At 34.6% G+C, this 27,729-nt stretch overlaps 1 protein-coding gene across 1 annotated transcript; it reads left to right on the top strand.

The window, feature by feature from the left end:
* Positions 1–831: 831 nt before the first annotated feature.
* LOC149578545 (transmembrane emp24 domain-containing protein p24delta3-like) lies at positions 832–27,718 on the top strand. Its single transcript, XM_089829748.1, has 4 exons — positions 832–1,087; positions 23,107–23,316; positions 23,484–23,560; positions 27,482–27,718. Exons 1-4 carry the CDS (start codon positions 896–898, stop codon positions 27,624–27,626), a joined length of 624 nt encoding a protein of 207 aa, XP_089685874.1. The 5' UTR covers positions 832–895; the 3' UTR covers positions 27,627–27,718.
* Positions 27,719–27,729: the final 11 nt, after the last annotated feature.

Here is a 27,729-nt window from a genome sequence, read left to right as displayed (position 1 = left end):
TTGGATGTACTTTCATTGTATTAGCTATACTTATGCTTTGCTTATGCGATTATGTATTTGTCTTTTCCTTATGATCACGAGACATTGTACTTGGAACTTAAACTAATTAATTTAAAAATTATTAAATGTGACTCAACGTAAAGGAATCTTTGAGGAATTGAAATTGTATCTATAATTGCAAATGTGTATTTGATATGTATGTTCTTATTGCTTCCGCATTAATGTTATCTTGTTGTTGTTTAAACTTTTTAAAAAAAAAAAAAAAAAATAGTTCAGTAAACATTGTAACATGTTAGGTTTATTTCTCTTGGGTTCCCGAGCAGGGCGTTACAGTGACAAGGTGAAAGGAGTACAATATTTCTCAAGCTCTACATTGTTCATTGCGTAAATCTTTGATATATTACCACAGTGAAATGTAATGTTTACCGAGTATAAGCTAAAAGAACAAGTTAGATGAAATCTAAGGCCAACTTGTGATGAAAATAAAGAGAAATTCAAAGACACAAATCAAAGTTAGTTACAAGATCAACAACTGGAAAAATACAATGAAAATTTGATGACAGACTTTGAAACATACAAAATTTATTTGAAGATCATAAAATCAACAAAAGAAAATCATAGATAAGTAAGAGTATAGAAAATGTTTAAAACTACGCACTTTATTGAGTCCAATGCTCATTCTTTCGTTCAACCATCGAAGCGAAAAATAATGCCTTGGATATTTATGTTAGATAACTTACTAAAAGGATTAAAATAAGTCATATTTAGTGAAGGTCAACAAGTGCTGATTTCTCTTTTTGATATAAGCAGTTTGCGACTGTGTCATTGTTTGTAAGACCAATTTCAGTTTAATCAAGAGGAAGCGTTTGTGAGAAATAGTGTAAATTGCAGAGATATGAGGACAGAATTCGTGTTAATCTGTTTGACGGCGTTGGCAGGCGTCCAGGGAATTAGGTTTGAAGTGGGAAAGTCAGGGACCAAGTGCATCTCAGAGGACGTTCACTCCAATGTTGTTGTCTTGGCAAATTATTCCGTGATCGAGCCCGGCCACCGTAACGCCATATCAGCGCTCGCCATTACTGTTCAGGTATTCCCCTCCCCCTCCATCTTCTCTTCACAGGTTTCTCCATTCTCTTTGAAATTAAGCTTTTTCACTTGCGTCGGGCACATTTATTTCTATGGGGATCAATTGGGATCTCCTTGGCCTGATTCCCTCAGAGAAATATTCCACACCCTAGTTTTGAACTTAAACATCACAGAAAGTATTGGCAAGTGTCGAATCTCCTATCTTTGTGAGCTTAATATCGAATTCGACTCGGATTACTATTTGAGGTAGGCGTCTTAGTTTTTTTTTTTTAATTTGCTAAATTCCCTTCCTCGCGTAATTTTTGGCTTAGATGCCACAAGTGGGATATTTTCTCCATCAAAGTCCCCTGGACCTGCACACAAACTTGGGATGCAATATTTTAGGCTATTTCAACTCTCTATCATGTCTGATGGGAATTTCAACCTTTTCATTTTATGGCTACTCTGATTTTGAATTTTGGGACGGAGTTGAGAAATGAGTTAATCCTGGATGGCTGGATGGACGATTTAATATGTGATGCAGGGAAGATGTCATGAATTCCTACACATTTATAGGAAAAGAAGAATGAACCGCTGAGAATGCACAACATGGAGGGAGTCGCTACCGTGTCAGGAACATGTAGGGTAGGTATCTGTGCTACTGGCAGACTTAGATGGCAGGGAATAGCGTTGGTTACAAATTAATACAGACGTTTGTAGACAGAACTCTCCAGGGATTTGACCAAGTACAAACTATTTGAATCTGTCTATGGTTGTAGTATAGTCACGTTAAACAAACATTGAAAAATCCTTTCAAATAAGTGACATTGTAGAGTGCGAATGCATCAATTTTTAAACAATGGTGGAAGGGTTAGAAGGATGGTGATCCTTTCCTGCCCTTGACAACTTAGGGACGGGGTCCTTGGTATTGTCACTGTTGTGTTACGGACGAAATCCTCAAATTAATAAGATTTGCAAAGCACTTCCGGAAAATTCACGATTTCGTCAACTTTGGATATTTTGCTATGATTTATTGGTCTGAATATACACCATATATTTGTTATCTTTGATAAAATTATTATCATATATTGAGTGAATATTATTGTTTTAAGGAATATTCTAAAAGGTGACATTACAAAGTACAGAGGAAGAAAAGTCAAACAACCCAGGATAGTGTTGGAATTACCAAAGAAAGAAATGACAGATACAGATGAGGAAGATCCAGTGTATCTGAAGATAACAACACAGCCTTATCTGAAGGCATCCATTAAAAATATATGAATATTAAGGTAGTACAGTGGGATTGAACCATTAAAGAACTTAGAGCAACTATCCTTCAACTCATGACACAGACTGGAGATATGCTGATATTGAAATTATCCACAAGAGTCTTAGATTAAATGGAAGAAACTGTAAGAGAATTGTAACCACTACCAATGCTAATTTCCTTCAGATGTACAGAAAGCATATCCACTTGTACCAAACAGGTAGCAAAACAATCTAATCAATTTGAGGAAGTTGAAATCAAGTCGACATTGTTACAAAAGACCAGTGGATAATAGATATTTCAAAATTCTCAGAGGACACACTCAAATAAGGTGATATGACTTTTTGCAAAGTGCTATAAAGTATAAACATCACGAATAAAGTTACAAAGCAGCCATGGTGAAGGACATCAGATCCATTGAAAAATTATAAGCATACCAACACAGGTAACAAATAAATCTACTATATTGAGGAAGTTGAGATCAAGTTGACATATGTATGAGACACCAGTGCACAAAAGGATTTCAAAATAATTGGATTTGCGTGTTCAAAGAAGATGATATGACTGTTTGCATAGTGCATTGAGTAGTAGGTATGTGCACAATGACACAAGCTCGCTCCATCAGAACCATAGAAATCTTTAAGTGTACAAGGATTTGATAGTAGATGGATTTCAGGATTGTTATTCAAAGAGTTAGGCACCATACAATTTCAGAGTGATGGATATGTAGCTGGAAGACACAGTATATACTCAGAACCGTGTGGGACTGCAGAAAAAATAATGGCTGAGAAAGTTCATGAAAGTGATGAAGAAGGGACTGATGAATAGATTGGAGATAAAGAATGAAGTCTTTAGGTCCTTAGTTATGGCTATTAACTTTGATTGCATCAATCAAGTTCATGATATTTTTTAATGCATCTGTGATAATCTGCCAAGAGGCACTTAAGCAATTACTCTTGAAATGTGCAAAACTCAGGTAAATTTATGTTAGCATCTGAAGATGACACTGGTAGGAAGGCTGGTATTTTGAAATTGTTTTATAGAAGGAGAAAAGGGTTCCCGGGTCTATTTGTATTTGTCAAATTTACTTTTGAAGCTCAGGGCAGATCATGTTTGTATGCTATTTCTGTGCTGTAATTTATTTGTAATTGTGTAATTTAGGTTCCTTGGATTTAAACTCTTGTACTTTGTTTTCTTTTACGCTTTCTTAATGATCTTAATCAGAGTTTCCAGACTCGTGCAAACTTGCCCAAACTTGGCAAGGCCCGAGGCTAATGACTATGGGTGAGTCCTAGGGGCTTGGAAATGATGCTACAGTATACATACCAAAGAACCAAAAATCGGAATTGGATCAGAATCAGCAACGCCTACTCAAATCGTGAATCGCATATGAATCGGCTACGAGGCAAGGTGAAAAAAGCTTTGAAATTCAAAGATTTTAAAATTGGTAATTTTTGGCAATTTTTTACTAACTTGCCAATTTTTGGGGCCGATTTTGGCGATTTTTAACAAAATCGCCAATTTAGGCCATTCAAGTGATTTTTGTCACAAAAATCAACGAGCTGATTCACCGACTCACCATGAATCGCACACCTTAAGTCAGATCGTGAAATTGTGTGAATCGCCTAAATCACAGCGATTCACATTACTTTGATACATACCAAATTGAAGTACTTCCACATAGCAAAATTGCAATAAGAACCGGAACCATTGAACATTCAAAATAGTAACATAGTATATACCAAATAGTAACATTCATGAATCAAGATTCAAACATAAATCTAAATTACTAGTATAGATATCTTAAATAAATCTATCTAAAGAAATGCTGATATATATCCACTACAAAATAATTATAATTTAATTTACTACATCTAAAATTATTTATATTTCCTTTATGTCCATTTATTTAGTTTTTAACTAATTTAAGCTTTTTATTTTAATTTCTTAAAAAATGGATGATTTATATCTACAAATATTATAATTTAAACGGATATTAACTTTTGACATGTAGATCTTTGTCAAATTTAACCTAGAAGAATAAAAGTTAATATTAACACACTCACACCATCTCACTCCCCCATTCTGCCATTGTAGAATGCCCATTGGCATTATTAGCAAATAAGATTTATATTAGCTCTATCAAATATCAATATATCATAATGATAAAGTTGATTACAATGAGTAGCATCATGCATGATATGAATCATGATCAATATCAAAATAAGTACAAAATCGTGTCAAAATGACAAAATGTATTGATTGGAAGCCTTTAATCATACCCCAAGCCAGAGTCTTCATCATTGGAACTATTGGACTCCTCATGCTTGAGTTCGGCAAGAGGAACACCAACCAACCATACATCTGTTTCTGCTGCAATCTCATCCTCATCAATATGAGCCAGATCCTTGGGCTCTATATCCCATTGAGCTGCCAAGCTCTCTTTGTACACGTGTATCTTGTGATCTACGATATGCAAGACATTGCGTACAACAATTAGCTTCTCTGCCTACATAGAGATAAAGTTGTTCCTCTTAACAGAGTAGACGTAGTACCCAAGCACCCAATTACAGGTGAGTTTTGTTCCTCTTAATAGAGTGGATGAAGCACCCAAACACACTAGTATCCAAGCACCCAAGTAATGAAGCATCCAAGTACTGAAGTACCCTTGACGTCCCCAAACACCCAAACACCCAAGTGGTGCGACGACAGGTGTGACTATGGTGGGGGTTCTTGGGTATGCCAAGTAGCTGTTGCAGGGACATCCCTGCACTGGGTACTCTGTGTTTTGGGCTGGATGTGCATCCCCAGGTTTCACTGGAGTTTAGGAACTTTGATCTTAATCCACATCTCTGGTATTTGCAAAGAACTATTAGGAAGTCCATCTGAACAATAATTGATCGGGTGTTTCACTTTAAAGTATGCATGGATTTCTAATTAATTTGGACTAATGCCAATTTGCTCAATAATTTGTGTATATCCAAGTCCATAATTGTAAATGTATAATGCTGATATTTATGAGTAACTTCTCAAACTTTAGTGAGTACTAAGACATTTAGTTTGGTAATCCATACAGAGCTCAAAAACATGAGGGCTTTTGATGTCTTACACTTGCTTCAGTATGGTCAACACCCGACTTGTAAATCATGATTCACTGGGGGAATGGATCCACAAGCAAGTGTTCTGTGCATTCTTTCCTACTTCATATTCTATGTTTGTTTATGTATATAATCCAAGGGGACGTGTATATATGCATGCTGATGTTTACACTAGTGAATTGAATTAGTACCCAAGAAATCTATATTTTAAATTCAGTTCAAAGCTATTTGCTATTTTGCTCTTAAAAAATTGCTTGTCTTTCAAGGACAGAGAAATGCAGTTGCTGAGTTTGGCCAGAAGGGAGCAAAGAGATCTCATGGCATAAAATCTGAAAAGGCAAGGTGAAATTTCAGATGGCTCTGGATTCAGGTTTGTAGTGAAAACAGGATTAAATGGGTCCTGTACCAGAAGCCATAAGAGATCACTGCAGTGCAATGAGAAAATTATTTTAGATTGCAGAATAGCTTTTAAAATACAGAACTAATGATTGGATGGTCTGGTGGAGTGATTCCCATGATGAAGATCAGGGTTGATACCCACCTGGGAACACTGGTTACACCTGCAATAACATGCCTGTTTTAAAGTGGGTCAGAGAGTGTGAATGTGATATGCCTAAGTCACCGGGACCCTGTTTAAGTCCCCCCAAATGGAACTGGGGTCTGTTCTTCTCCATGTCTTAACATTAAGAAAGTTATTTGATATAACTAAAATGAGAAATTTGAAAAGAACCCAAAAAGGGGAAGCTGGCTGAAGGACTATAAATGAGATTATACAAAGTTAAATAATCTATCAATAACAAGTGAATTGACTATATTTTGAAGAAGAGATAGAGCAAAATGTAGTTACATTCATAAAAGAGAACATCATTTTATAATCCATCTGTTCTACATCTGGATAGCTATTTTCTTCCAATATACATGTCTCATTTGAACTATTAATTACACATTGACATCGCTTATAAACTTTTTGGAAGGAACCTAAGCACTTGGTAGGTAAAGGATCACTGTTTATGAAAAATCAGAAAGAAGCTTGTGCTGTAGACAAATCATATAACCTTCTGAAGTCCTACACCTGACTGAATATTTTAGATGCAGGCAACCTACTGAATATTCAGTGAATTTGCATAAGCACTAGAATCGAGCAACTTTAGTATATAATACAAATTACACAGTAATTACAAATACATTTCTTCAGTCCATATGAAGCATGAAGTGCTGAAGCTTTTCCTTTTCCATATCTTTTGCTTTTAGGAATCTTATTATTAACATTATCAAATTTCCACAATCCATTTGAATGCAAATTGGTTTCTAGATTTGATTGTGATGAAGGGTGCTCCCCTTAATAAAGCAACAAACAACAGAAATAGAGAACAGCACAAATTGAGAGAACAAAATATGGGCTTCTTACTAATGCCGCAAATGTGGAATTACAGAAGTACAATATTGAAACCCACATGGGCACCTTCCTTACAACAGTCTGCAATACAGAGTTGTGACTATTGCCTAGAACTGCCCTAGACAACCTACAGGCCTTCCTTATTTAGCCACTTTTAACCACCCGAGAAGGTTCTAGACACTAATCCCTAATCCTTGAGGCTGACCAACTTCATATTATATTATTCCATTACACTTTAGTACATATGATCGACTCAAGACAATTTACAAATTATATTTTTGGATGGGTCCACTTCTGGAGACCATAACTAGCAAACCGCCAATGGGCTATTATAACCCCATTCCGGAATCCTCGACTAGTGATCTACAACGATTAATTGCACAAGCTCCCATCATTCAAGGTTTCACCTCGTTTGTAGCCATTTAGGCATTCATCATTGGACTTGAAGTTTGGATAGCCAAAATTCATACTAAAAATCTTCAATAATTGCACCAATACATATGATATGACAATAAAACTCAACTAGTAGGCTAATATGTCAAAGGTGAATTTATATATGAGATTAGAACAATTTGAGCACATAATACCAACCTATAAAACTAGCAAGCTCCCACACATAGCAACTTTGTACAAGAATAGCCCCTATTAGAAAAAAACACAAAAACTGAAAATAGAAATATTTTTGGGTGATGCAAGATTGCCCTTACACTTAGGATGCTCCTACATCAGATTGTGTATATTTTTTATCATCAGTGTTTTGGTTCACACTCTAAGATCCATCATTAGGATGACCAATGAGAGAAAAGGATCCATCTTTGCTCATCTTGATGATGGATCATAGAGTGTGATCTAAAACATTGATGATAAAAAAAACATACCTCTCATATCCTTTTCTCTCTTTGCTCATCCTGATGGTGGATCACAAAGTGTGATCCGAAATGTTGATGATAAAAAACATACACAATCAAATCCAGAAACCAATTTTCAATCTTATAATTTTCTATTTAATCCACTGGCCTGCACTTCTTGCTCCATCTTTGCAGATGAAACGGGGTTCATGCTGGCCATTGATGGGTGTGATTTGTGATATAATACTTTCTATTACTTGCGAGTACAAATTGTGAAAAAAATTATTAAGTTGATTTGTATGAGTTTCGTAGTTTTTTTTTTTCAGATTATGCTTGTGCAATTGCACATGCTTCATGGTTTCCACATTTCTCTTTAAGCAAGAGGTGGTGGAATCTCTGAAGTGGCAACCCCTCTTCTAGGCCTCTCAGTGATGGAAAGAAAACAAACATGAGCTCTCATTATAAGCAAAGAGTGCATCATATCACACTGATTTACATTATTTTGAAAATAAGTAACACAAACAAATTTGTGAAGTCAATACCTGAGATCTTCAAGTGAATTGATTGGCAAGATATTGCGTTTAATATGACTTTAAAGGTTTAATAATTTTAATTTAATAGTTCGGTCTGAGGGTTGAGTGTCCAATACACTACTTTCCAAAAATAAGTAGCATAGACAATAAAAATTGGTTATCGCTTGTGTCAACCCTTTTTACTGATTATTCCTCTATGTTGCTTGTGTGATTTTTATCAATTGTTCATGTTGTGTCTTTCTCCCATTAATTAATTAAATAGTTATAATTATTTAATTAATTATCTTCATCTTCCAATTCGACCACTTCTTGCCAATTTGTCCTCAGTCACTCTTTTTATCTATCCAATTAAATAATTTTGTCAATTATCTAATCATTCAGTCCTCTTGGCATTAATCCATCCTAGGGCAAATAATTATTTAATTAATTTGCCCCTCATCCTAATGTCCCTCCAATGTTTAAAAATAATTTTTATTATTTATCCCCTTTATCATTCCCACAATTAAATAATTTTATTTCATTTAATTGCCTAATTAACTAACATGTGGAGGAATTAATAAATTATATTTATTAATTCACTACAGTTACCTATTTTTCCTTCTGATTTATCTCCATTCTAACTATTCAGTCTTCCACTTTCCTCTCCACTTGCCTCTTGATTTCCATGTTGTCCTTAAGCAAGAGGTGGTGGGATTTGTGAATTGGCAAGCCCTCATCTAGGCCTCCCAATGTTGGAAAGAAAACAAACACGATCTCACAAAGAGTGCATCATATCACACTGATTTACATTCTATTGAAAATAATTAACACAAACAAATTTGTGAATTCAATATCTTTGACTGAATTGAGTGGCAAGATATTCTGTTTAACAAGATTTTAAAGGTTTAACAATGTTAACTTAATAGCTCACTTGGGGGTCGAGTGTCCCTCAACTTAGTATATAACTTTCCAAAAATAGACAGTAAAAATTGGTTACTGCTTGCGTCAACTCTTTTCACTTATTATTCCTCTATGTGGGTCGTTTGGTTTTTATCATTCGTTGATGTTATGTCTATCTCCCATTAATTAATTAATTAGTTTAATTATTTTATTAACTATTAATTGCATCTTCCAATTAATCTTCCCTCTTTCCATTTTAACTCATTAAATAATTCCTCACACTTAACTCTTCCCTCTTCCCATTTAACTCCTCTCTTTATCCACTTACTTAGTCCTTACTACTACTTTCCTCCACTGTCAAATGGCATATTTTGTTGTAAAAAACAATTCTAACATTTTTTTCAGTTTTCCTTACTTTATCTCATATCTATTTCCTCTACCACTTGGAAGTGCAGGTTTCCTAATTATTGTTTAACCTTGTCAATTGATCATTGGCAGTCCTAAATCAAACTTTTCCATCCAGTCTATCCCAATAATTGATATAATTGAGGTCATCTTTCCTCATTTCAACAACTATGATCCTTTGATTATCCTTGCCATCATTTTGTCATATCCTTATCACTACTTTTGTCTTATTTGTGCGCTTGTCATATTGACAGCAATATCACATTAGAGGAGAAAGAACACCAATGAGGTTAGACTAGGTTAATTTAGCATGACATCCTGTTTGAAACATTAAAAAACGGAATGATTGTATTAACAAATCACTCGAATAAATAGAGTTTACAAACACTATAAAATGAATTAACTAAAAAGCAGAGTTGTCTAAATAAAGATATTTTATAATATAACTGATTAAGAGAACATAAAAATAGAGCCTAAATGACTATTGACTAAGGTTCTAAAATAACGAGCTAAATTTAGAAAAAACCTAATATACTAAAAATATTCTAATACCCTTTGTTAATTATCATTCTCTCAACTAACCTACAGAAGACTCTACATGTCATGTGGTCATAAATCTCTCAGAACATTTTGCAACCCTCCCTGCATCTGCAAAATGTGAATGACCAGGTGCAGCCAAAAAGTAGAGAAGGTTCCCCTCTATTCGGAATGGTCTGCAATAAGAAAGTAGAGCTTGACACTTATTGTGCCACTAAGATGAATCTGCCATGAACCCTCCCAAAATCAGCAAAATCTCTGACTAGAAATCATCACAAACATTTAAACTGATGTTGGATAACTGAGCTGCCCTTCCCTGTAGACAGAGACACACTGAGAACAGTTGTCATGATTTTGAGGAAAAATTGGCAAACGGTCCAAACTATTGTCCTGACATTGACAAGCATGAATGGTGTTATGACTCTAAATCCCAAAACTCCTAACACTGACAAGCATGAATGTTCTAATTAAGGAGTCACAGTTAATTATCAACAGCTCAGTCTGCTTTTGAACCTACTATTACATTCTTAGCTTGTAAACACTACTTGCTCAGTTAATTATCAATAGCTCAGTCTGCTTTCAAACCTACTATTACATTCTTAGCTTGTAAAACACTACTTGCTCAGTTAATTATCAACAGCTCAGTCTGCTTTCCAACCTACTATTGCATTCTTAGCTTGTAAACCACTATTTGCTCATTAAAAATGCAGAGGTTTCCAACGTGAAAACATAAGCAAGGCTTGACTGTTTGTTATTTACAATATTAATAAACAAATCATAGGAACTTGAACTATGAGTTTAGACATCCCCATTTTTATATCAGACTGGAGGTACTTATAAACCACAATAGATAAAAATTAATCCACACGGGTCTTGGTTTCTCACATGGTTGTCTACTTATCCTTAAAAATATGTTACTGTTCACAAGGGTACTTATTTAGCATGCACGATATTAGCTAGTGGTATAAATATTGTAGAGTATATTTTACTACATACTCTCGCAAATCCCCATACTCAGAATCCCTAGCTATTCTAGAGGGTAGATGGAGAATGCACCAGATTGTAGCTGTTCAGCGTCAACTGCAGACCATTACTGGCAGACATAATGTCTGTTATTTGTGTATTGTTGCAGACGTCTACCCATCTTTTCATGGAAACATAAGCAGGATTTCTTTGGCCTTCCTCTCAGGGCTTGAACATTACACAGACATGACTATCATGAATCATATCTCTGCTTTATAATCAAGTTGAAATATCCAGTATTGATATAGGCAGAATGACTGTTCAAACATCCATTCATTGACAGATATTTCAGAAGTTTAATAATTCTCTTATTACAGCTGGATCAGAGACCTAATTTAACAAGTGATTTATGGACTTTTTTCACAGGTTTGATTTACTACCTAACAATTTGTTTAGATGAACAGGGTCTGGTCCCACTTATTAAAAAGCACAGAGGTCAGTTTCTATCTACATTTTTGACACTTCATGCTATATTAGAGTAGTTTCAAGGTGTATGAGAAATGAATTGACATTCTGGGCTACATTTTGTGGTCCATCATTGTGATTGATGATTAAAGATTGTTGATGGGGCTCATTATGTGTTAATCTAGATATGCCATGAGGTGGGGATCATTTTCAAATATCAAAATAGGGATTAACTAATGCCTCTAGGATATATTTAAAATATTTTGTCATGAATTAAATTCTAAGCTACACAAGGAGGCATTGCCTCACAAAATCCTATGTTCATATTCTTTGGGGTCTCCTTGGAACTCGTTGATGGGAGATTAAGTCCCTTGTCCTTGATGTTTTAAGGGAGTTTTTGTGAGAATAAGTCATAGAGGCCAAGTGGGAACACAAAGCAGGTGAGCTTATATGGGAAACCAATCCTTGGACTGTGGTCAAATGAAGGGTCTCATTGATCATTGTGGGCTGGTGGAAAGCATCTAGGATTGGATGACAATATGTTCAACGTAGAGTAGAGATATATTTACTAATCATAGGTTGCCTACCAACTAACCAAGATGCTTAGCATATGAGGACTAACAATATTCCCTCCTTTGTTGGTAACAGCCTCCTTTTGTTCCCCATGTCAAATGATAAATGTAAGATGTCCACTTTAAATTAAATGGTGATTTTCTTGTAGACTGAATATTGTAGATTTAAAGTAGTGATAGTTGTTAGAAATCTGAAACAAAAAACTAAACGAGATTTTTCTGAGAGAAATAAGTTATAAATAATAAAACTGTAAATAAATAACAAAATTACAGACTTGTGATTTCAATATTAGAATAATATCGTATTATTTATTTACCTCATAATGGTCATTTAAGTCACTTAGATGCATGTGGTGCTTGATGTGTCTAGTCAGTCAGATAGTTTGGTATATTTCTATTTCAGTTAGTTAACAATTGTTTCTTTTAGAAACATTGTCTAGCCTTTGTGTCCTTCATAATTAATCATTGAATATCAATTGATAATCATTCCATGGCATCGGAGCCCATAGGTTAGTTTTTGTAGTTTCTCTTAGAATTAAATTCCATAAGTTTTTACAATTCTTTATGAAAAATTGTGTAGAATCCATTTTTTAAAGAAATTTCTAATAGATTTTTTCTGATTTTTAAATGAAAATTGATGGTTTAAAAAATGAGGGCTTTTGAAATTGCAAATCTCTAAAGATTTTGAAGGTTTTCTTTGCAGATCTCAAAAGTCTTTTTATTAGCACAGATTCTATATCTCAAAATTGCAACTTTTGGAGGTTTTTTTTGGCTATATTTGCTCATGGAGGGAGGGTTTTTTTATTCGTTTTCCACAAAAAGTCATGGTTGGAGGGTTGGCCAATTTATTTCCCAGAAAAAAACAAATGGATGAAGAGTTTTCTGCTTCTTTTTAAAAAAAAAAAATCATGGAGGTTTTCATGTGATTTTGTCCTAAAAATTGCAGTCTTTTGTTTCTGGCTTTCCATATATTTTTTTTTCTACAAAAAATCATGATGGATCTTTTCTATTTTTTCCAAAAAAATCACGCAGACTTTTGATTTCTTTACTAAGTTTGTGGATTCTGCTCAAAATTTTCACAAAAATGGTGAGTTTTTTTCAATAGAACTTTGCTCACCTTCTCCATAAAAATCGTGGTTTTCTTTGTTGTGGTTTTTTTTGGCTATATTTGCTCATGGAGGGAGGGTTTTTTTATTCGTTTTCCACAGAAAGCAATGATTTTGTGAAAAAAATTGTCAAAAACCTTCATTTTCACAAAATCATTGCTTTCTGGCTTTGATTAAATGTTTTGACGTTTTAAAAAAAAATTCATGGTTTCTTACAGAGTGATTTGCATTGCACTGGGAATTTGAAGGGTAAATATTCTTGCAAATGTACTGGAGTTTACTTGTGTGTTGTTGCTTTTGACAATTTTTGTCAAAAATGTTGTTTTTCAAAGTTGTGAAGTTTTTCAAAGCTGATCTCAGTCTCTTTTGATTAAGGGAGGGACAACTTTGCTACCTCACTTCATGGTGGAAGGATTATGGTAAAATTGGTCATAATAAGAAGTTTTACAGCATCATGAAGGGTCTCAACAACAGGCTCATGTTGTAGAGTGTTCACAAGGGCAGCCTTCCATGCATTCATGGCCAAATGATCTGCAGATTCAGTCTTCTGTAGGGTTGTTAGTTAATAAGTTGACCATTAAGGAAGGGTATTAGAATAATAAATTTATTATTTACCTCATAATGGTCATTTAAGTCAGTTAGATGTATCTAGTCAATTAATTTTTTGAGTATATTTCTATTTTAGTTCTCATTTAACAATTATTTCTTTTAGAAACAATCTTTGTACTTCTTTATTTAAGGAGCCTTCATCTCCTTTGTAGCTGCTCATTGAGTATCAATCGATTACCATTTCATCCAAGAGATGTGCAATTGTCAAGACGACAATATTGCATTAGGAGCTGAAAGATAAGTTGCAGAAGAATGACTGCATGCATCAATGTACATTTATGTCAAAAGTATGCAACAATACAAAAGTTAATGCAAATACAAGCTAGGAAGTGAGTTAATATAGAACCAGGGAAAGGATGGAGTAAGCAAATTCAACCAATAGGGAGTGACCACCAAGTACTCCAAATATTAATGCTTGTCTGTTTTAGGATGGTGACACCTCAACACCTTATCTTCTAGTTATTAATTAATTATACTCATCTCTGCATGTTTAATAAAAGTGTAGGAAAAACCTATGACTAAGGGAAATTAATATCCGGCACTAAGAAAATAAAGCTACACTAACAATCCCCCTTAAGCATAGCTTGGGTTGGTTGGCTGATGATGGGTCTTGACAAGTGAGGCCTGATGAAGTAACCATGTACATAAAAATCACTCACAAAGAAGAAGAAGCCCCCTCTAGATTTTAAGTACATCCCCCCTCCTCCCGAAATAGAGAGAAAGGTGGAAGGACTAAGTAGTTCCCCTCGCGATGTAGAACCTATACCATTGGTAGATGCTCAATTTTTTGATATGGAAAATGGTCCATAATCATCAAATTTGATGCCTCCCCTTAGGAATAAATTAAACCAAGGTGTATGCATGATATCTTCAATTTCCTAAAAGGAAAATTGTAATGACTACCCATGCTTTTATTTTTCCCAAATACTCTCAATGGAAAACCATGTGACAGGCAGTTTTTGATACAGATTCTGATTACCCAGATCCCTGATTAGGAAAGTGAGAGCATACTGTGCTTAGGATCACCTTGTAGTCAATCTGCTGCTCTAACGCATGCCTTGCAAATGAGTACGTTCATGATGATCACATGCCATGCTTATTCAATGGAGTGTGTAATGTGCAACACAAACATGAACTAGGCAGCTGAGCCAATCACTTTTACACTTATTCAGCATAGTGCATGACAAACAAGAAAAGGAAAGGAAAGGTCCTTGTTTAGTCCACGATACCAGCCATATGCTTTTTGGTCTAATGGTGAAATCAATATGGGACTACCTTGCACTCCTCGTGGGAGACACCTAACTGTGCTAAAAATGAGGTGTACATGCTCTACCCTCTTGTAGGATTTGAACTTGTGACCTCTCTTTCAAGATCACAAGTCCACCAGTAAGCCAACTCAGGATGAACATGCAAGTTGCTGGTATGAGCCAAGTCTTGGTTCAAACTAAAATGATAAAAAATTTCAGGCAAGGATAGTTATGAAATGCTATATATATTGTGGGTAAACTGTCCAATATTTAAATTTGTGAAATGCATGCATGAAAGCAACCTATGGTACAACCATCTGGTTATTACAAAAGTATATTGTTGCAACTAAGATTAAGTGATTCAATGATTAACAAGAGCTGCAATATAAGCTTTCTTTATTTTCAAACTGAAATACACTGCAATACATTTCAAGAAGTAGTATCATTGTAAATCGTATGAATTAAAAATAAATGATATCCAAGTAAAGGGCAACTGCAGTAGATAATAAAGAAGTCATGTAATCACTGAAGTAACATTGAAAATCATTATCAAACACTTACATACAGATCTGATATAAAATAATAGGCAATATGAGTTTGAAATGACATTGATTATTATGTAGAATATTAAGATATTATCTCCTTAGTTAAATACTTTCTATAATGGTCAACTACTTGTCTATAGTCCGTCTTTCAGTCTAGATAGGAATGTTTCCTATCTTGTCTTTAGTGTCAACTACTTGTCTGTAGTCCGTCTTTCAGTCTAGATAGTAATGTTTCCTATCCTGTCTTCAGTGTCAACTACTTGTCTGTAGTCCGTCTTTCAGTCTAAATAGTAATGTTTCCTATCCTGTCTTCAGTGTCAACTACTTGTCTGTAGTCCGTCTTTCAGTCTAGATAGGAATATTTCTTATCCTGTCTTCAGTTTTGTTTCTAATTTCGTCTTCAGTCTACGTTGTTTCTTTTAAACAACGTCCTTGTAATTCTTTATAAAGAACACATTTGTTCCTCTGTTAATCAATCAATCATCCGGAAATCCGTTAATCTGCCAATTCTTGAATCTTGTAACATAGAAATCACTCAAATAACACAATGAATTATACACATCACTGCTCAAACATTGTAGTTGATGCAGGAATTTTGAAACTCATTGAAAACTCACTTTTTAGTATGAAATATCTGTCATATGCAGGTCTGAAATCTAAAACAGCAAGGAAGAGATCTGAAATATCATCAAACCCTAGTGCTACAAACCCCAAACTCCTTTCAACATAATTTTCAACAAGAAATCATCTTATAGTGAATTTCTACAACCCAGTATCTTCATACAGTCAAAATCACTCTAAATCAAGTTGCAAGCTAACTCAGAAACCACAAACATGCCATACTCTGACATTGGCGCTCCCTCCATGAAATGGAAGAATCAGTTTAGCAAGGAAGTTCAACACTTAAAAGTTTGCAAGTTCTTAACGCATCAATCAAACAAAGACTTCAAAATATATTAGCAAACCTCAAAGTCTTTGTAGAAAACAATAAACTCCATTGAAGCTCCGATTTGATTTCTGAAGTGAAGTCACCATAAATCAGCTAGGGAGGATCTTTAACCATTAAAACCAGCAAACTCAACAGGGTTTTGTTGGCAAGGTTTTGTGAGAACACAAGTTCTCTTCAAAGTGCAGCAGCAAAATCGAATTATCAGCAGCCCAAATGAATCCTTTTAACCTTTTCTTATAAATTTATAGCAATAATATATTGCTTTTTTCCGCTCAAAAACTCCCTTAAATAAATTAATATTATGCAGCACTTTTCTCCTTTTGAAGAATAATAATGTTTTCTCGTCAATAAAGTGCCTTTTCCAAAGTGTCCATTAGAAATAAATTTTCACCACCTTATGATTGAGCTTTTGAACTTAGTTGTCCATTTTGTTTCCAACATTAGACAACTTAAGTGAAATATTAATTAAATCATTAAACAATCTACTAATATACCAAGTTTCGGAAATACCCAAATGATATGATTTACTAATTTTTACCATACCAAATTGATATTGAAGACTAGGGGCGATGATTGGAGGCAATTAGGTGACTTTCCAAAAATAGCTTGCTCCAAAAAGTTTGAGGGGCAACCTAAAAGTAAGTAATCAATTTTAAAACGTATCAAAGGGCTCCATCTAACAATTGAAACTCAAATGAAAGACGAATTGCTTTACAAGATTGATCAAATGCTTCTCCAAGAATGTTAGAGTTCTCTTGATTAACCAGTTAGCCTTCAAAAGGATTGGAAACTGGCTAAACGTGTATGGATTGGCTAAGCACCAAAAGTGGACATTACAAATATGTAGGAAAAAATCTCAAAATGTGCGTAAGTTTGAATTTTCCTCAAGTGTCTTCATGTTGATGAAGATGGCAATATAGAATATAGTAGAGAAGTATGTAGAATAGGATCCAAAGATTCAAGTATCCCTTTTGAAGACAAAAATGTCTCCTCCAAATGTTGCTCAAAAATCTCCACGCTCTTGTCAAATTATGATCAGTGATCATGTGGGGAAAGAACAAGAGATTTTGAATGTTCCCTCACAACGATTGAAGAAGATTCAACTCTGCCAAAGAGAAAATGAATGCAATCAATAATGACTCCCACGTTTGCAGTAGAAGGCTCCACAAACAAGTCTTACATACTTGTCAAGAAATCATCCCTCAATGTTGACTCCAAAAGACTATATGCTTGCTACAAAGAGTTACTGAAAGCTTTTGAAGAAGCAACTTTGAACTTTCTAGTAGCAATAGGTATTGTAGATGCGGTATTAATGTTATCTCAACCAAATTAACTGACCATCCCAAGAGAAGGTGTCCACACAAGATGGGGCAATCATCTATATGAGTGTGGTTATCAAAGGAAATAACACTATCAAAATAAAGATCCAAAATCTCCATATAATTGTTGGATGATGGTCCAAGTAGGGAAAGGGCACTTAATTTGTTCTATGTGATGCATAAATTTCTCATAAATTGTGAGACATATTAGTCCATAAATGATGTCATTATTGTTAAACCATGTAGTTCTTCTATTTAAAGTCACTTGGTTGAGTGACCAATCCAAGGAGATAGGGCAATAAATATTTTCCAAGAGCAATAGCTCTTTGAAACTAGCTTGACAATAGAAGGATGGAAATAAATACTAAAAGACATGATGACCCCCAAAAGGTGAATCGTTATCTAAATTCATGGTTATAAAATGCTTGTATAATCCTTCAAAGAATGATACATGAAAGAGCACTTTATAAGTTAAGTGCACATAAAGGCAAAATGCAAAAAAGACACCAAGAGACATGCGCCCTTCTCCACTAGTCTCAAAAATCACTACACCAAAGATTACAATTTTTACACTCAATGATTAGCGCGTTTACATACATAAATTTGGAAAAAATAACTGTGTAGCTAAGTAGTGCTCTTCAATAGCTTTCAAATGACTATTTGTTTTTGAAAAATGGAGCTTTTGGGTTAAAGTTATGGTCCATTGACGTAAAAAACAACACATAGCTTCAACCTGCAAGATTTGGCAAAAAATGATTTTTTTTTTATCAAATCTACATTGGATGGAAATAAGGTTGAATTTGACCTGCAAGAAAAACCCTTCTGGCAAAAAAGTTTTTCTTCTGATTTAATTTCTGCAAAGTTTACTTGAAGCATCGAAAATTAGTAGATGGCCATGAAGTATATGGATGTTACTGACAAAACCCAGAAAGTGTTTTACTTCCCACCATGCAGAAAATGAATTTGTAACGTAAATTCAACTTTCAGCTTGTAAGAAAATAGTTGTGATGCTATTTTGGCAACCATTTTTGCAAGATCCGCTCATTATTTGCAAAAAATAACAAATACCCAAAAGGTTTTTCATTGTTGTGAACAAATGTTAAATTTTTTTTTTTAATGTGCCTTCCCTAAAAAGTTTTTTAAGCTTCAAACCCTTGTTTGCTACTGTATCATATAGCAGCAAGATTGAGTGAACATAAGCCAAATTCTACTTCCTCAAGCCATGTGGACATGTTGAAACAGACAAAAATGCTGCCGTCATAGTCAGAATAGCTGCAATCACCAAATATCACCAAACCACACATGCAAACATGAATTAATAGATCTTCATATTTTTTCTTTGATTCTTTAGGTCATGTTGATACACAAGATAAGAGCATATAAGAATTTAGAAGATTAGATGAAAAGCTTTTATCTCTCAGTCTGGATTCCTTGTTCTTGAAACTCTTAAGACCAAAGCTTTGATACCATGTTAGAAATCTAAATAGATGAATAACTAAGATCTTTCTATGAGATAATTAAGCTATAAAATTTTAAAAGAAATAACATAGTTATAGGACCTATGATTCCAAGAGATGGGCAAATGTAAAGATGACAATATATTGCATCAAGAGCTCAAAGATAAGTAGTTATAGGAATCAATGTACATTCATGCCAAAGTATGCAACAATGCAAAGTATATGCAAATCCAAGCTAGGTGTTGAGTTTATATTGTAGTAAGATGACTCTTCTAGATTCACCAACTCCGAGGTGAGCTAGGCTGGTTGAGTCTAGGAGACTTGGTCGAGTCTTTCCTAGATTCACCTTGTCTGGAGACTTGCCTAGACTTACCAAATTTGGGCCTAAGACGTAGCCATTATAATTTATTTCATAAAAGAAGGTCACAAAATGTAAATGCTTTTTTGGTTTATGACATGCCCATCTAAGATTTCAAAAAAATAAATGAAAGTGGTGTGCTCCATGAAGATTTGTATTGTTTTGAAGGTCATCATTTGGGCTTGGTGGCAGTGCTCTATACCATGACCCTCAATCCTCAAACCTCACAAGAGGCACTACCCTTTGACTCTCGCAAGGGGCACTACTCCTTGACCTTGTTTGGGGTGCTATCTCCAAACCTTCATGATGGGTGTTGCCTCAGACCTTGGCAAGTGGTGCGGCCCTCAAACTCATTGTGGTGTTGTCTTCAAACCCCCATCAAACTAAAAGTATAAGCAAGGGATAGGTTAGTAATAAATCATGATTAGAAGAATCTACAAAATGCACCTCTTTTGTTGCGAATCCCTTCATATTCACAGTCAAAGTCACAATCAAGGATTATCTTATTTCATATATTGGACAATTTTTTTAGTATACAAAACCACCATAGGCAAAGTTGGCATGCTACAATCCTTGTACTGCTTAATATAAATTAAGTCAAAGTTGTCAATAAATTCAATTTCATAATGCAAAATGTATCAATCATGCCTTGCATAGACAACTCATAGAGGAATCCTATCTATTAGTAGCCTAGCTGAAGTCAAATAAGAACATTACCATTTATCTTTTTAATTAATCTTTCCTCTTTGTTAATGAGCTTGTCAAAAAACCATGTTGCTAATATTGAAGGCTTAAAAAAAATACTAATAAATTCTTCTTGAACATACACACCAGTTATTGAGACAAAAACAAATACAATGGCTACATCATCATGTAGGATCCATCTTAGATGCCATCAGATGAATTGTTGTGATTTTGGGATGAGTAATGCAACATCCTTTGAGCCATTGTCTTGTATTTGAGTTGTGATATTTGTTTTGATTCCATGGATTTTAATATTCCATGAGTTCTGTATAATTTTGCCAATATTTATATATCTAAGTGTGTCATTTCCTTCAGCTACAATTTGCATTTATATTCATATGATTGATGTATAGTTGTGTTCATGATCAAATTTGCTTCTACTTGATGATTTTATTGTCTTTTTAAGCTTTATTTATTTAAGTGTGCATGGAACATGTACAAATCCTTAAAGCTCTCTTATTTCTTGGGTTGTTTTTTTTGATAGGCAATCGACCAAAGGTTCTTTATATATTTACATAAATCAAAATAAGTTTTACATCTCCGTTCAATGCAGGCGCCAGGGGAAGAGAATGGGGTTAAGAAAAACCCCCGGTGCAGCCCTAGACACTAGAGTCCCGATCTCAAGAATTTACAATGCCCATCTCAATTATTGGAACTGCAAATGACGAGGGCAAGGGCCACTCATATGCCGATTATATCACTGTGTATAGTTTACAAGTGATTTCAATCAGTTATCCTAATTTTACATTATAGCTTAAAAATTAGAATATATAACACTTCATGTAATTTTTCCTATATGATTTTAAATAAAACAACTGGAGATCTTGATTATAAGCACATCTTTTCATGACCAAGCCCCTATGACCCCAACCATTAAGAGGATCCTACAAAGTCGATCTTCGGTTAACATGATATACTACTAATCATTGTAATTTGAAGCCGAGGCTTAAGGTTCCTGTTTTCAACCTGCATTAATCTTAGATCTTCCTCTTAATTTCTTTGGTTTTTTAATTTGCTGTCTTTGCTGAGTTTTTGGTGTGTTTGGCTGCTAAGTCTGACTCCGAGTCAAAAATCAGCTTTTTGAGTCCATGTCTAGTCTGATTCTTGTAACTGTGGTTTGTATAGAACTAGGGAGAGGATGGTGGTGGTAAATTCAACCGATAAGGATGACTACCAAGTGCTTCAAATATTAAATGCTCCTCTCTTTTGGGATGGTGACACCTCAACATTTTATTTCTCAGTTATTAATTAATTTAATATTTTTCAACTTTTATAGTGAATAAGATCATTCTATGGGCTCTCTGATTCATCAGCACATCCAGAGAGCATAATGGTTATCAGTTGTATATAATTGACCACAACGTGTAGTACCAACTTAGGTTTTAAATTAAGCTTAACAATATTTAATTAAACACAATGTCAAACATCTAGAATATGGATTTCATTTATTAAATAAAGAGTAGAAGTTTATATTTTATCATGAGATAAAAAGTCAATTTATTTATTCATGAACAATACTTAATTAATCACAATGTTAAAAATCTAGAATATGAAACTCAGTAACTAAAGTGTGCATTTATTGATTTTCATCAATCTTCAAATAATGAACGTGAGATCAAAAGTCACATTATAATTATATGAGATAAACCCAGGAAACAGCTTTTTACCCTTGGAAGAACAGTGGTAAGGTCTTGTAACTATGACACACTCCAAGAGGAATTTGCGTTATCAAATAGAAAATGTGCCCATGCACAACAGCCTTGGTAGGACAATCCTAGTTATGCCCTTAGTTGGATGCACATTGCGCGCCCCTTCTCCTATGTCCATAGTCTATCTACCAAACTACCTTGCTTCAAGAATAATAAAAACCGTGTCCTTTTATAACCATTCCATGGGTTTGTGTTTTGATCTAATGGGTGGCTTTTAACCATCACATGTCACACCTATTCATTACATCATTAGAAAATAATGCATACATTAAATTTTTTAATTTCTATATACACTCATAAGAATTCACTGAAATATGAGTGTCTTATTTTTTGTAAGGTTCTTTTTAACCTTTAGCTACCTTTCAAACCCAAAAGTAATTTCTTTTGATCATTTTGTTTAACATCTCTTTTTTCTAATTAAGTAATTGGTTCTACTATACTCTAATTAATTTTTATAAACTTAATTTGTTTTAATTTTTTCATGGGAAGAAATGTCCCATAACTCTATGAGTGTCATTGGCCTTAGATAATTATCTATAGGTACTCAAAATAATGCTTTCTCCTGAAGGTTCTGTAACCTGTGTTTTTATTGAATCCTTGGAGGCTTTTTGCAGTCATTTGCTAGTCTGTGGAAAATTTGGTCAAATCATTAGTTTCTTCCTGTTGCAGAAAATGTCAGCAGATTGTCGACTGAAATTTTCTATGAATCTTGCAGTACTACTTCTTGTAGAATCAGAAGGGCCAGAGGAGGTCATAGCTTTCTTTCTTGGACAAAATTTGAGGGCAGATCAGTCTATTTTTTTTTTCTAATTAGATAATTTGGAATGGAATCTGAGACAAGAGAGCCAAAGATAAATGTGAAAATCTCATACAAAATGTAACTGCTTTTTGACGAGCTTATTCTCTTTTTTATAATCTAAGTTGAAGAATACATAGAGCACATTTTAGAACTATTTACTGGATTGTAACTGGGAATTGGATGATAGCAAATGATGTAGTTTATATTTGGAGTAATACTAAGGACCTGTTGTGCAGGTGAATTCACCTTATGGAGGTTCATTACACCACGCAGAAAATGTTTTGTCTGGTCAATTTGGATTCACGTCAAAGGAACCTGGTACTTATACAGCATGCTTTTGGATAACAAATCCTCAAGAAGGAGCAACTTCTACCGTAGATCTTGACTGGAAGGTTGGGCTTGCAGCCAAAGATTGGGAAACAATTGCAAGAAAAGATAAAATTGAAGTAAGCCATCCTTTTGTTTTGTATTTAAATATTTGTACTCTATTTTTGTGACCTTTTATTCACCCGTGGCTGTTTTCATATGTTTCTTGCTTATTGTCACCTTGTGCCATGAATATTTGTGATTACAATCTGATGCAACAAGACATAATGTGTGTTAAAAAATGCAGGGTGTTGAACTGGAAATGACAAAACTTGAGGGAGCAATAGAGGCTATTCATGATAACTTGTTGTATATAAGAGACAGGTATTGCTTCAAGTCCCAGTCTTTGAGATCAAAGACAATATAAAGAGGATTCCTTCTTTCAATTTACAATTTTGATATTTAGGTCAAGAAACGAAATATTCAACAAAGAGAGGAATAGGTGATAGGAATGAATGCTGCATGAATATTTTTAATGACTTGTTTCTCCTTGTGGTAGCCGCAAATAGCATTTTTCTTTTGATTAAATGGAGAGTGTTCTATTAAAGTCCTTACTCAGAGATCCTTACAATAATTCATATAGCTTATTATAATAGAAATAGATAAAATATCTATTACCACAACTATTATTTTGAAATAGTTTCAGATAATAATGACCACATTTTGGAGGTCCCTTAACATTTTTATTAAAAATGGCCAAGATTTACATGGCAATCCTAGGGCCAAATTCTCAAAACCAGAAACAGCAACATTATATTTCATCACTCATATCCCCTCACTGACGTGCCACCACCTCATAGCACCAGTGGCAGCTTCGCTACAGCCATCCAATCCATGAAGAAGCACCTCCACGACAGCTTGCTGTCTTCAACTGTCGCACATTCAAGAACTATGTATTCCGAGAGGTTGAAATTTGACACCTTTGAGAACCTCAGCAGTTTTTAGCTGGGTTGGCTTTTTTCTTTTGTAAGTTGTGACATGCTAATGTGTTGCAGGTAATTAACAAGCTATCCACAACATGACTTAAATCTCTGCAGAAGGCCCTACGCTTCCGAAGCTCACAGTAAACCATAAAATTCTCTTTCCACCTAAGGCAGCTATCCATCATTGCTAGCCCAATATTGATTGATGAAGCTTTCTTTAGGTTCGATACCAACCTTGGGGTTACAGTTTCACCACTGTATATTGCTGTCAGAAATAAATATGGCAGCCACAACTTCAACATCTTGTCCAGAATTGCTAGAGACAAAAGTTTTCTATAAATTCTTTCTGTATGCAAACCTTGGACATAGGTGTTCTGTCTTCACCCAATCTTGATCTCTCATCAATTCTTTCACAAGCACCATGGCTGCTGGTTTTCTACAGTTGAAAATGGCACTGTGGTGTCTTTCTGTGGCTCTTGTGTTGGAGATTTAGGTAGTTGACAAGCTCTTTCATTGATGCTAGACCACTCAACCAATGTACACACCAGATCAGTTTTGTCAAGCAAAAGCACTAAAAAAGCCTCAGACAGTGCTAGTTGCCCAACATTCTTGTAATCCACATTCCCACAGAATTAACCAATCTCAAAGATCGGGGGATACAGTATAAAGTTTGCTAATCATTCTCTGGTAGTAATGTTATATGAGCTAGGTATGATGATATTTATTATTTAATCATATTACGGTGGTGTCAATTGAGATTTCAAGGGATATAGAATTTAGGAAGTTAAAAATGAAGTTCAATTTGATATACAGATTCCAGACCATGAATGTGGCAAGGAAAAAACTATATTTTGGTGAAGATCTTGATTGATGTCACAAATGGCTAAAAGGCCAGCTGCCAAGTTAGGTTCTCTATACTAATGTGAGAAAATGATCTTACAAAAGGCCTTATTGGTGTGTGCAGCTTCCTCCAAAAGACTCTGATTTCTAGTTTGGGCATGTTCCTTTCAAGGGCCATTTATGACCACTTGAGAGTCTTCTTCAACTACAACCTTTTTCAGTTTCAATGATTTAACAGAAATTAATCTGTTACTGCTTCATATTCCACGATTTTTTTTTGTTTAGGTATCCAGGAATATAGAAGCCCCAAGCAAAAATGTCCCATGTTCATGACAAATGACTACACCTGACACCACAGGCCTAGGATTTCCTCTTAATGCCCCATCGAAATTTAGTTTTGTAAAATATTTTGGATTTAGCTTCCACCTCACATTTTCCTGATCATTATGTTAAAGACAAAATTTTATGTCACATAAAAACTTATATTATATTGCTGCATTAGTATGTGGTGTTTGGCATTTGGGATCCTGGGTATACATCTATAATAGAAAGATGGACTGTTAATGTTTTTAAGTTTTAATGCATACCATGCTTCCAGATTAGAAAAACAGAAAATTTAATGTTACATAAGAAGTTATATTACATTTCTGCATTAGTATGTGGTGTTTGGCTTTTGGGATCCTGGGTATACATCCATAATAAAAAGATAAGATTATGGGTATACATCCATAATAAAAAGATAAGATTATGGGTATACATCCATAATAAAAAGATAAGATTATAAGTTTTTAACCCATACCATGCTACCAGATTAGAACAGATTCAGGCTAGGAAAGAGCCCCACACATTCAAAATAATCACAGATTAACAGTGAGACTTTGTGACTGAAAATAACTCATCATAACTCTATTAAAATGTTTCTCCAAAACAACAGCAAACTTTATATTACACAAGAAAAAATAAAATGTCAACTCTAATATTTGTAAATCAGATTACATATCTAATATTTATTTTACCTATTCTATGACATCTCTATATCAGCATTTGTAGGCCAGGGCTGGGAAATTCCATGGCATGGTAAAAAGATGGGTTTTATGATATCAGTCCTTTTCAACGATCGTGCCACACAAAAACAGATTCAGGATGAAAGAGCTTCACATGAAATCCAGAGCTTACCCAAAGAGGCTTTGTGGCCGATAATAAACCATGATGATTCTACTGATTTTCTTTCCCAAGCCAAACACAGTTTTTATTACACAAATGCTAATTTTACATTGCTGCATCTGTATTTTATGGTCAGAATTTGGCAATCCTGTGTGTGGATCTGAAAATAGAAGATGGACTTAAAAATAACCCATGTTATGTATCCTTTAAAAAAGCCCCCAGAGGTGATGGTGCAATAATGTTTGACTAGATACTCTTGCTCTTGCTTCTCTCACTTACATCAACCAAACTGCCAACATCTCCATTTCTTGCTCCTTAATCTTCTTTAGGTGGAGTATAGTTGGTGTTCCTGCTCTGTCTATACTCAACATGAGAGGGACTAAAATTGCCCTTCTTTCTCTCTGGAGCCTTACCTCATAGTTAATTATAATTATGCCACTCCATTTCTTAATTTTTCAAGATGCCTCTTTATTCAAGGTTGTTTTGCCATATTCTTTTCAATTATCCAAGGTTGTGCACTTTTCCAGTCCTTCGAGTAAAGTTCTGATGCCATATGCTAATTTTTGCCGTATGGAAACTAGAAATCTTCTGAGCTTCAAACCAACAAGGAGATGATTAGCATCCTTCTCAGTGTGATTGCTTCATAACAATTTGACTTCCTTGATCCATTTTTCTGGTAGATATACAAGGTACAGCCTCAAAGGAGATGACAGAAAGCAATCTCTTATAAGATTGATTGCTAAAGCAACTTTATCAAATTAACATCCGATAAGACTGCCTTGAAAATAGCATTATTGAATGGTCAGAAATTACGGTAAGCCTTAAATGGAGGGTGTAGGTAGATGGGCAAGGGAGTTTTGATCCCAAGCTTTGTTCTGTGATTTAACTTAAGGGAATATAAAACAAATTAATACATACTAAGTGGACGTTCCCTGGACTGCACAAGGGTAGTCCCATTACTTCAAAAAGGCTTGTTGGCTAGGCTGAATGTAAAATGTTGTGACATAATTGCTAGCTATTCCAAGGGTCCAAGGAAAAGAAGACATTTTAAAACTCTCATGCTCGTTCTTACCCCAACCACCCCCATTTTCCCCCCTTGCACAACTCCTGTCGTCCTTAGCCACCTATTGATCAAATGATTTGTTCAGAAATTATGTTACTTGATTCTAAGAAAATCTAAGAACATTCTAATATCACAATTCAGTTTCCTTATGTTTTCCCTGACCAAATTTGTATGATCAAACTCAGTTATTGCTACATTTATATTTATTCTCATTATATTATATGGAAGTACTGAATGCTTCTCTTAATCTTACAGGGAAGCAGAAATGCGAGAAGTCAGTGAAGTTACAAATTCTAGGGTTGCATGGTTTAGCATCATGTCATTAACAGTTTGCTTAGCAATGTCAGCTTGGCAAGTGTGGCACTTGAAGAGTTTCTTTGAGAAGAAAAAGCTCATTTAAGTGACTTTTTGTGATATGAGTTGTTTGTTTCAAAAATATTTTTTATAGAATCCAAACCAGTTTTTGATTAATATGTGATTAACTTTATAACTTATGCTGCTGT

The sequence above is a fragment of the Cupressus sempervirens genome, chromosome 1, assembly GCF_028749045.1.
Source record: "Cupressus sempervirens isolate cs-2001-9-10 chromosome 1, ASM2874904v1, whole genome shotgun sequence".
Taxonomy (NCBI): domain Eukaryota; kingdom Viridiplantae; phylum Streptophyta; class Pinopsida; order Cupressales; family Cupressaceae; genus Cupressus; species Cupressus sempervirens.
This window is presented reverse-complemented; position numbering and strand designations above follow the sequence as displayed.

Excerpts from the sequence above, each read along its gene's own strand:
- LOC149578545 (XM_089829748.1), top strand. The coding sequence starts at position 896 with ATGAGGACAGAATTCGTGTTAATCTGTTTGACGGCGTTGGCAGGCGTC. Across the intron at positions 1,088-23,106 it reads CGCTCGCCATTACTGTTCAG|GTGAATTCACCTTATGGAGG; the intron begins GTATTCCCCTCC and ends CCTGTTGTGCAG. Across the intron at positions 23,561-27,481 it reads TTGTTGTATATAAGAGACAG|GGAAGCAGAAATGCGAGAAG; the intron begins GTATTGCTTCAA and ends TTAATCTTACAG.